Genomic DNA, 10,966 nt, shown 5'->3' with positions numbered 1-10,966 from the left:
AGAACCTGGCCTCAAACTAGTACTGCAGCATCTTCCCACGGCTCTGTTTACATTTCCTTCACGCCAGGCACCAGACTATTCAGTTCCCTGTCTACACAGTCCCCGTTTCCAGCCTCTAGGCCTTCGCTCGCACTGAACAGTGCTCTTTGAAAAGAACCATCCACTGCCATATCACTAAATCCCAGCCTTCTTTCAGATGCTAAGGAAATGTCATCTCCTCCAGATGTTTTCTTAGCCACTTGTCATATATTTCCCTCTGTGGGGCATCATGTGTTCTACCACATCTCTACTCTGGCATAGGTCTTTTTTAAAAATTATCATTATTTCTCCTGAGACAGGGTTTGGCTCCGATGCCAGCAACACAATCTCAGCTCACTGTAACCTCCACCTCCCAGGCTCAAGCCATTCTTCCACCTCAGCCTCCCAAGTAGCCGGGACTACAGGCGCATGCTACTGCGCCTGGCTAATGTTTGTAATTTTTCGTTACAGATGGGGTTTCACTATGTTCGGCCTAGGCTGGTCTCGAACTCCTGGGCTCAAGCAATCTGCCCACCTCAGCCTTCCAAAGTGCTGGGATTACAGGCATGAGCCACTGCACCCAGCCCTGGCATAGGTCATATCCCACTAGGTTCTAAGCACCTTGAGGACAGGGGCCATGTCATGTTATCCCATCACCTCTTGGTATCACTGGGTGTTCTGGCAGGTTACGGATGGATAGATGGAAAGTAGCCCATGTTCCTTATTCGGGATAGAGAAATGGTGATGAACAATAACCCAGTGTTTTCCAAAGGTGTGAGAAAGTCTCCCCCAGGTTGTGGTAAGGACCCCCTGCCTCCTCACTGGCACTGTGGTGGCAGTCTCTCTGTAAGTTTTGAGCAGGAATGGGAAGGGGTACAGGTCACAGGTTGCAGCTGCACTTCGTCACCACACTGGTCCTTCCAGGGGCAGTGGGGTCTGATTGGCAGTGCAGGAGCAAGGAGGCTGCCTTTCCTCGCGGCAGCTCCACTGTACCAAACTTGGAGAACAGGCAAACTGGATGCCATCCACACTCTCCGAGCCGTTCCCCTGCCTGGCCTGAGACCCGCCATACCCTGTCTCTGGAAATAAGCTTGGAAGAGCTGTCCCAAGGCTTTAAGTGCTGGGAAGGAAGCAGCTAAGGGAGGCTCCTTTCCTGACAGCCTCTGTTTCCTCAAAGTCAAGGTGTTGGGAAGAAAGCTGAGGCAGTGCTTGCATGTCTGACATAATGTCCTCTGGAATGTGTCTAGACTTCCTGGCTCCTTACTTCTAGCCCTCCTCGGCTCCTAGATCAATTGTATTCCCATTATCTCAAGTAGCAGAACACGTTCCTTATAAATGCTAGACCAGCACAGCCGTAGATCACGTGCCTGCCCTTTTGCCCTCCACATTCTCACCGCCTGTTTCTTTGTTGGATTACCAATAAATAGCATGGGCTCCCAGAGCTCGGAGCCTTGGCAGCCTCCACCATCGCGATGGCCCCTTAGTCCCACTTTACTTCTCAAACTTTTTCTCAATCCTTTGACTCTGCTGGACTTCGTGGCCCCCACAACCTGGTGTTGGGTCTGATCACCCCAACACAAGGGGCCTGGTTCACTGGCTCAGAGGCTAAATCCAGTTGATTCTCCACCAAGAAAATGGGCAGGTAAATGCTGATTCTACAGTTACTGCGATTCAGGCAATGGATCTAACTTTTCCTATTGCGAGGCCAGTACCCCAAGTGGGCCAGTAGAAATTTTCTCTGCTGTCCCCTCCTGAAGCCCTGCCTTGGGAGACCCTAAGCATCCCCCACGTTCTGTGAGCCTGGATCATGCCATAGGGGCCCTACCCCAAGCCCACAGTGGACTGTCAAGCAGGTGGCAGAGCAGAAAGGGATTAAGAGCACAGGCTCCCAAACACCCCCATTTACCAGCTGTGTGGTCATAAGCAGCTTGCTTTTTCCATCTGTAAATTGGGGATAGAAGTGCCTGCGTCGTGGGGAGGTAGTGAGGGTACAGTGGATGAGCATATAAAGCTTAGAGCACTGTGGCATCCAGAAGGCACCATGGCTTATATGATTGTTGTCGCTCCTGGGGCTGCAGCCCAGTCTTCCCCAAAGAGGAAATGGTCATGGCTCTTTGGGCCTTTCCCACAGCTGAGCCCAGGCTTCCGCTGTCTCAAGTGTTTTTTTTTTCTTAGTTCTGAGTCTCGTTTTATCTCCCAGATCTCGGCCTGATCTCAGCTCACTGCAACCTCTGCCTCCCAGGCTCAAGCCATTCCCGTGCCACAGCCTCCCAAGTAACCAGGACTACAGGCCCACACCACCAGGCCCAGCTGATTTTTCTATTTTTAGTAGAGAGGGGGTTTCACCCTATTGGCCAGGCTGGTCTCGAACTCCTAACCTCAAGTGATCCATCCACCTCGGTCTCCCAAAGTGCTGGGACTACAGGCATGAGCCACTGTGCCTGGCCCCAAGTGGCTCTTAATTCCATGACTTCAGGCACATCTCCTCCCACCCCTCCCCAGTCCCCCCACTGCAGCGCAGAAGGCCTTGCATGGCGGGGCCTTGACCGTCCTCCCAACGTGCTCCTAGGCCGGGCCACACCTTCCTCACCTCTGCTGGGCAGTGGCGGTTCTGGGTGACCCTGAGGTGTCTGCTTAGTCCCTGCAGCTTTGTCTCTCGAGAGTAAAATTAAAGCATCATTTGCTCGACAATGGAGATTCTTTGGGCTTCAACATTCAGCACTACAGTTCAACCAAAAAGACTGGAGACCAGATAGCAAACCTGTCTCTAAAATATTCACTCCCCAAAGACACGGAAAGCATAGCAAAATGAGGAATAGGAAGTATCGTGGTATTTCTTATACCCCTAATAAAGCAGCATTAAAGCCTGTATACAGATCAATCAGCGATCAGTCATCCCTAGTGCACTGGTTACCACTTTGTCCTGCACCTGTCCGAGTAACCTCGGGCACAGTACAAGCCCCAAGTCGGTGGCCAGGTGCAGGGGACAGGCAGTCCTCACTCCTGACAGACACCTTTATCTTCTCCAGCAGCATCCCACATCTTTTAATGCTAAATTATCAATCCCCAAATTTTAAAAGGTTGGGGGAGGTGCAGTGGCTCACGTCCGTAATCCTAGCACTTAGGGAGGCTGAGGTGGGCAGATTATCTGAGGTCAGGAGTTCGAGATCAGCTTGGCCAACATGGCTAAACCCCATCTCTACTAAAAATGCAAAAATCAGCCAGGCATGGTGATATGTGATAGTAATCCCAGCTATTCAGGAGGCTGAGGCATAAGAATCACTTGAACCCGGGAGGTGGAGGTTGCAGCGAGCCAAAATGGCACCACTGCAATCCAGCCCAGGGGAAAGAGTAAGACTGTCTCCAAAAAAAATTAAATAAAAAGGGGGAATCAATTTTCCTTCACAGAAGAAATGATTTTATTCCATTTGAGAAAAGTAAAGGATACATTCTTTGTCTGACAAAAGTGATTTTGTCATGGAACTCCAAGGCCTGCCTGAAGTGACAGTGACAGATGTTAGAGGAACCTGTGGCCCTCAGTGACACAGACAGCACAGACATTTGGCTGGAAAAGCACTTGCATAATCAAAACATTTCCTATTGCAGAGATTCAGAAGTTCTTTTTATCCTGAAGATCGTTCTGGTCGCTAATTTAAGACTGAAGATGATTCAATTTGCTAATGGAACCCAGGCCAGTTTTTTCACACAACTGAAAGAAGAGAAACTGGAAATCACTCTTACTTGGTGAGACCTTTGAAACTGTTCCCCAGGCCTCACGCGTCAAAGGCCATCACTGTCCCTCCACCCAGCATCTGGGCAGCGTCTGCCTCCTGTCCAGAACTCTTGGAGGCCAGGCCAGCAGCCACCTCAGCCCCTCCCACCCCTCCATGCCACAGGGCAGCACCAACTCCCAAGCAGTAGCAGGCTCTGCCCAGCAGTCCCCAGCCCATCCACAGCACCACTGCTGCCTTGGCAGCGAGAAGGGCTGGGAAAACTGCAAGCTCCTTCCTCCCTCAGGTGTTCTGATCGCCTTTTACAACAAGGGTCGCCTCTAGCCCCTCCATCAAGCCTTTGGTCCTGGAACATTGTGGGTTACATTGTATATAGCGTTATTCTAAGGGCATCACCCAGAGAAAAAGGACTAAGCGGCCTTCTCACTCTGGAGCTCCGAAGAACTGAGCCAGGGAAGCAGCAGGGGGAGCGCCCTGTGTTAGGTGTGCACAGGGGCTGCGGCTCTCAGCACAGGCCTGATGACTGCCCAGCTTCAGACGCCAACCATGGTGGAGCCTCAGTGACAGGCACTCATCCTCCCCTCCAAACACTGGCCAGCAAGAGCTCCTTCCAAGGAGGACAAGTGGGAGAATCCAGAGAGCCACACTGTGGGACGGCTCCTGCGGAACTGGGCACAGCCTGTGTGTCACACTAAGCAGCTCTAAAAGGACAGGAGCAGGACTGCCCTTTATTCAACAGTGCAGCAGTTTGGGTCCAGGGCTTTTTCAACTCTAGAAATGGCATTGCCTCAAAAAGGCTAACTGAGGGGGCCAATATGAAGTAGGCTTGTTACAACTGTAACTATCACTCTCTAAAACAGGGTGGCATGCCAAGACCATTCCACAGCACCTTTGCCAGGGAGACAGAGAACACTCCTTCTCAGAGCCAATCCCTGCTCCACAGCAGTGAGGATACAGTGAGAGCCAGGCGACCCGTGCAGATGCCACTGGCTCTCACACTGCAGGTCCCTTGACAGAGGCCATTTCTTTCCCTCCGAGCACGTCCAACTTGGGGGTCCACACAGTGCTGCTATGAACTGGCCAGTCCACTAAATGTCACACGGAAATGGCTCTCTTGCTGCACCTCTCTGGATAGAGGCCGAGGTCGCTGCTGTTTTAGATCCTGCCGGCTTAGACTGGGTAAGGGCATGCCCAGGCCAGTGCAATTGAGAGTACTGCAGTGACTTCTGAAAAGTGTCCATCCTTCCCCGGAAGCAAAATGCAGCACCCCTAGGACATCGCCAATGACAGCTGAGGCACATCAACAGCCAATTGCTAAAGCTGGGCTGATTCTTTAAAAACAAAGCTTAGTTCCCTGCCTGGGTGGTCTGACTGAACTGGCTGTCTGCAGAAGTGACGGTTGGCACTGCCACTGCTAGTCTGGGGGCTTGCCCTGGAACTGTACCCATTGCCATCGAGCCATTGGGGATGACAGTTGTGTTCAAGCTATCAGGGGTCTCACCACTAGCTTGTATTTTAAAATAGACCAAATAAAAGATAGGCAAGACAATACCAATTAGAAGCATGATGAAAACAGCATTCCACCACTGAATGCCACAATCTGCACCATCCATTGGCGTCTTCGGAGGTGCCGGGAGCAGTGGCTGATGGGAGGTGTCTATGCAGTAACTTTCATGTAAAAAGATTTCTGACTGCACAGCACGCTCAATATTCTGGTCAATCCCCTTAAAGAAATCCATCAGTTGGCTGGCCTGGGCATCGGTGTCTGCGCCTGCTCTGTCTGCATCTGGCAGTTCCACAGTCACTGTGGTCTCAGAAGATGGGCTCAGAAGGGGTTTTAGTTCTTGGTGGGTCTCTGTTAGGATCCCATGGTTTTTCACTGGAATCTTAATAGATTTCAAAGCATATAAGTCTTGTTCTCTGATGAAGTTGTTGACTTTCTTGATATCTGCAACCTAGGAAGGCATGAAGATAAACATCATAAAATATGTGGAGCTCCTTAAAAATAACATTCCAAAAAGTGGCTCTTAATCTTTCTGGGTGATGATTCAAGCCCACTTCACTTACGAATCTGATGAAGACTGGAAAACTGCAGCTGTACACAAAGTTAGTTTAGGCTGAAATTTTGTTTTTTTGGCTTTCACTCAACCTCAATATATAGTTTAGTAATCAGATATTCCTAAAGATTTATAGGTTTGAACAATTTAAGATCAGTTCTGAAAAACAGTTCTTAAACTGTTTAAAGTATGACTGCAACAAAATGCTTTGGACGAAACCACCACGGCACTAAAAGGAATGTTGCAGCCTTTTCCACCTTTAACTTTTGAGGCAATAGTGCCCCCATCTGCCTGCCTTCCCCCTCATGCCAGAACTAAGTAGCTGCCAGATGTTAGCATTCACCAAACACACAGCCTCAGCCAGCTCTGCAGACACACTCAGAATCCAGTTTACCTGTAATAAAGTTGAGACAGATGCCCTCGGCATTTTCTTCCCCAGAAACACTGTGGGGCATATAAACTTGTTAAATAAAAGTGACTTACAGTTACTGTACTGAACTGTCAGGAAAAAGGAAGAATGCTGAAGGAAGAATGCTGCGAGTTTTATCAAGTAACAAAGTTCATGACAAAGTCCTCTCATAATCAAACACGAAGATTTAAGAAGCAGGGGGAAATGTAAGTCAAAGGGTAACCCCTCCCTCACACTAACGTCTGAAAACTTTCCAAAAGCATCAGAGATGAACTCTAACCTTTTAACACTTAAGTCCACTTAAACTAGAAAGCAAATACAGCCAACAGCTCTCGTTCAAATCAATCATTTCCATTATTCGGCAACTGCTGTCATTGTCACTGAATTGGGGTAGGGGACATTTTTAATTTACTGTGTCCTGAATCTAATGCATGAGACCCTTGAGGTCTTTCTGTCTCTGCCTTTAATACATTAAGAGCAAATTTATTTTCTTCAAATAGGAAAACTGATCACTTATCAAAGGCTTTATATATTCTTTACAGATTTAGACATCACCATACCAAGAAGCCTACTCCATTCCAGTCTTTGTGGGACAGGCTTCATTTTTAAGCCCGTGTTCTGTAAGCCACACGGTATGCCTGCAGAAGCTGCTTATCGGAGCCAAATATAAATGTCAGTACAAGTTAAAGACCACTATGTGTCCCCAGAGACCAACCTGTTTATTTCCCTGAAAGACCACAACACCCCACACAACATGTTTTAGACATTTGGACCTTGTTAGATAAGACATTTGTAGGAGAAACAGATTTTTTAAATTAAGTAGCTTACATACCCTTAGAGAAGGCCATAGAAATTTTTAGCACGGTGTTAGCAAAGTGAAATAGTTACAATCTAGGAGAAAATGCAGCAATTCTAGAAATACTTTCCTACTTACTTTGCCATTGTTAATCACTCTGAATGCTAAAAACATAATTAGAGAAAAACAGGGTTATATAGATACACAGCATACAAAAGATCATGCAGTTCTAAAAGAGAGAAGGTAAAACTTTACCAGTCAAGTAAGCTACCACCAAGAAAGGTTCAGAAAAATAAAAGCAACAAGAAAGGCAAGCAGACCATAGAAATCTGGGATTAAATTCTGCCTGGTACCCCCAGCCCCATTCGGTCTAAAATAAAATGTGCTCGAAAGAAGAAAAAAGGTTTCAGAATTTCAGTGTGGAGGAAACAGGAAAAGAAGTTCCCTGCAGAGAAGGAAATGCACCAACCCTCCCTCTTTGGGGGCCAGGCTTCGGAACTAAAGGTACTCCCACCTGCATTCCAATTCTGGCTAAACAGGGGAGTCCTTGGCTGCTACAGCAGGCCTCTCCTGACGGCCTGGCAGGATTAAGAAGGGCGGCAAGGGCACCCACCCTGCAGTGAGTTCCCCGTGTTCCTTGAAACGGAGTGGGGCAGAGCCCCTGAGGGGTGTCTTACTTTGCAGCCATACTGCAGAGCCAGCTTGTTAAGGCTGTCCTCCTGGGCCAGCTCCCGCTGCAGCAGCACCACGTCACCTGCTCCCGCCTGGTGAGGCTGGTGGACACCGCTCTTCTGGCGCTCCTTGCCCCGGGGCCGCAAAACCACACGATGAGACTCTTCTTCAGAAGAGTCCCCCGAGTCCCCACTGCCATCCTTAAACATGTATACGTGGCTGGTCGGAGTCCCACAGACAACAGCTGGGCCTTGGAAGGTCTTGGCTAACAATTCCTTGTGCCTCGTTTTCTTCACTGAAAACCAAGCCCGAGGGTTAATTCCACAGAAGACATAATCATCCCTCCACCGCCTAGTTTAAAGAGAAGTGTCTGGTTGTTAGAGAGTATTCCTTTTCCTAATCACTGCAAAACTCAACAAATATCATCAGTAGAAAAAAAAGAATGTGCTTATGCTGGCTGAGATGGAAGAAGATAGGCAGAATAAAAACCCTGTTTTTTCTAATTGCATACGCTTTGTGCAGAAAACAAACCCTGCCCCTATTCCTCATCCATAGCTGTCTCCCCCAAACCCACATATGTAAAGAAACAACTACTTTTGGTCTCAGAGTAGTAAGTTGAGATCCTGGCAATGGAAAGTAAGGGCTGCTGCCAGCCACCGTGCACGCGGAATCTTCAACTCAGAACCTTTGCACAATAATTTTGTATTCAGTATTTTACACATTGCAAAGTATCTTCACTAAGAAGGTCAACGCTAAGGACTCTTGCTTAGAACTATGGGACTCAACTGCTCTTATTTTGACCCAGTTTAAGTCATAGTATGTGGGGCAAGCTAGGGGGAAAATAAATGCCTGTCAGCCGGAGAAAACCGTCCAGTTTGCTCACGGGTCACTTTGCATTCATTACATCCCCATGTCTGGTTTTTATTTTCACCTGAGTCACCAGCCAAAGCCACAATACCCTTGTTCCTCTCTCCAAATTGTACGGGTGAGATTCCAGAAACGCAATCTCCAACACGCTAACAACTTCAGAAAAAGTTGGCTTCGAAGCCACAGGGGAGCAGCCCATACGGGGACAGCCTGTGGCCCCAGCTCGACCCCCTACTCCCCGCCCACGCCTTCGAGGGTCACAGGCCCACACCCCGCTCCGCGCACTCCTGAGCCTGCCCAGAGCAGGGAGGCGGACGGCGGTGCCCGAGGGGTTGAAGGTCATCTGCAGGACCACGGCGGCAGCCCGGGGACGGGGCCAGCCTTCGCGTCCCAGCTCAGGGGCTGCAGCAGCTCTCAGGCCCGCTTCCCTCCGAGTCCCTTCTGCGAAAACATGGGGCACCTCAACAGGAGTTGACAGGAAAATGGGGAGCGGCCCGGCCCTAGGGCTCCACGGGCGGGGCCCTAACATTCCATAAGGCAGAACCTCTGACCTCTGACCCCCAACCCTACCCACCTGGGGCCAGCCCTCGACAGTCGCGGTCACCGCCCCTCCAGCAGGAGGGTTCCCCCTAGGAGCCCCGGCCCGCCCGCGAACCCACGAGCGAGGCCAGGCCGCCGTACCGCCATGAGCCCGCGCGGCTCCCTAGCCAGACCGCGGCCCCCTCGTCCAGGCCCCGGTACCTCAGCGCCCAGGCTCCGCCGCGACCGGCGACCCGCGACCCACGACCCGCCGCCGCCGCCGCGCCTGCGGATTGGCTATGAACAGCAGCAGGGCCCTCCTGGGGGCGGGACTGGGGAGGCAGCCAATGAAGTCAGCGGTGGGCGGGGACTGGAGCGAGCCTGGCTGCGCGGGGAGCTCATCCCGGGACCACAGGGCCCGGGGCGGGGCTTGCGGCGGGGCTCGGGGCGGGGTCAGGGTTCCACACCCCGGACGTGGCGCTCGCCCCGCCCACCCGCCTACCAGGTCCACCCCCGCGGGCCCTGGCTTGTTTTCGCGTCTGTTCGGAGTATTAAAGCACCGCAGCTCCTCCCTCCCAAAGTGCTTGGCTTTCTGCTGAGCCGCAGCTTTCTCGCCCGTAAAGAGGCCTTTGACCCCGCTTGTGGGTAATGATCTGTAGCTGTGACTGGGGTGGATTCCAGTAGCCTGGGGTCCCCTGAGCCCTCCTGCGGGGAAGGGCTGGGCTCAGATGGGCGAGGGGTCTTTCTGCGGCGGGATCTGCCCTCCTGGGCCTTTGAGGGCCGCACCAGCGGGGAGGCATTGCCCCACCCCGAGAAGAAAACAGAAATCCACGAGTGTAAAACATGGATCCGGACAACAGGGACCAAGAAAACTTAAATCATGTTTATCAAATGTCAGGTGGCCGAGGATTTCTTAAGATTAAAAGTGATGGAACAATTCTCACACACTGGCCGGGCGCAGTGGCTCACGCCTGTAATCCCAGCACTTTGGGAGGCCGAGGCTGGTGGATCACAAGGTCAGGAGTTCGAGACCATCCTGGCCAAGATGGTGAAACCCCGTCCCTACTAAAAATAAAACAAAATAAAAATTAGCCGGGCGTGGTGGCGGGCGCCTGTAATCCCACCTACTCGGGAGGCTGAGACAGAATTGCTTGAACCCGGAGGCGGAGGTTGCAGTGAGCCCAGATCGTGCCACTGCACTCCAGCCTGGGCAACAGAGGGAGACTCCATCTCAAAAACAAACAAACAAACAAAACCTCGCACACTAAGGCACAAAGTTTAGAGCTATTTAAAAAGGAAAATCAAAATTAAAAAGCAGATAACCTTGGGAAAATAAACACAACAAAGGATTAAAATCCTTCGTGAAAGAGACTTCATATCAATAGGAAAGATGCTAAGACCTCAGCAGGTCTGAAGGAGACCTACTCTCCCTCAGAGAGAACAGGAGCAGATAATTCAGCAAACAATGCAAATGGTCAAAAGGTTGAAAATGTTTTTAACCCTCACTTGCAATCGGATTAAACAACAAAGCAAACGTTAAAACAAGATCTCACAAACCTTTTCCCACTGATAGGATTTGACTGTGTCCACACCCAAAACTCATCTTGAATTGTAGCTACCACAGTTTCCACTTGCTGTGGGAGGGACCCGGTGGGAGGTGATTGAATCATGGGAGCAGGTGTTTTCTGTGCTATTCTCCAGATAGTGAATGAGTCTCACTAGATCTGATGGTTTTATAAAGGGAAGTTGCCCTGCACAAGCTCTCTTCTTCCATCTGCAGCCATGTGAGACGCACCTTTCACCTTCAGCCATTATTGTGAGGCCTCCCCAGCCACATGGAACTGTGAGTCCATTAAACCTCTTTCTTTTGCCCAGTCTCGGGTATGTGTTTATCAGC

The 10,966-nt window shown here is 50.4% G+C and overlaps 1 protein-coding gene across 8 annotated transcripts; it reads right to left on the bottom strand.

The window, feature by feature from the left end:
• Positions 1–3,413: 3,413 nt before the first annotated feature.
• LYSMD4 (LysM domain containing 4) lies at positions 3,414–9,441 on the bottom strand. Of its 8 annotated transcripts, none has more exons than XM_063640031.1 (3): positions 9,125–9,441; positions 7,689–7,978; positions 3,414–5,704 (listed from the first exon to the last, which is right to left on the bottom strand). In XM_063640031.1, the coding sequence occupies exons 2-3, from the start codon at positions 7,890–7,892 to the stop codon at positions 5,096–5,098; spliced, it is 813 nt and encodes a 270-aa protein (XP_063496101.1). In that variant the 5' UTR covers positions 7,893–7,978; positions 9,125–9,441; the 3' UTR covers positions 3,414–5,095. The 8 variants fall into 8 exon arrangements, with proteins under 8 accessions (XP_063496101.1, XP_055133059.1, XP_063496103.1 ...); XM_055277084.2 differs by having other exon boundaries at positions 9,232–9,370; XM_063640033.1 differs by having other exon boundaries at positions 7,689–8,034; positions 9,232–9,357.
• Between the last annotated feature and the right edge of the window lie 1,525 nt (positions 9,442–10,966).

The sequence above is a fragment of the Symphalangus syndactylus genome, chromosome 5 (assembly GCF_028878055.3).
Source record: "Symphalangus syndactylus isolate Jambi chromosome 5, NHGRI_mSymSyn1-v2.1_pri, whole genome shotgun sequence".
Lineage (NCBI taxonomy): Eukaryota > Metazoa > Chordata > Mammalia > Primates > Hylobatidae > Symphalangus > Symphalangus syndactylus.
This window is presented reverse-complemented; position numbering and strand designations above follow the sequence as displayed.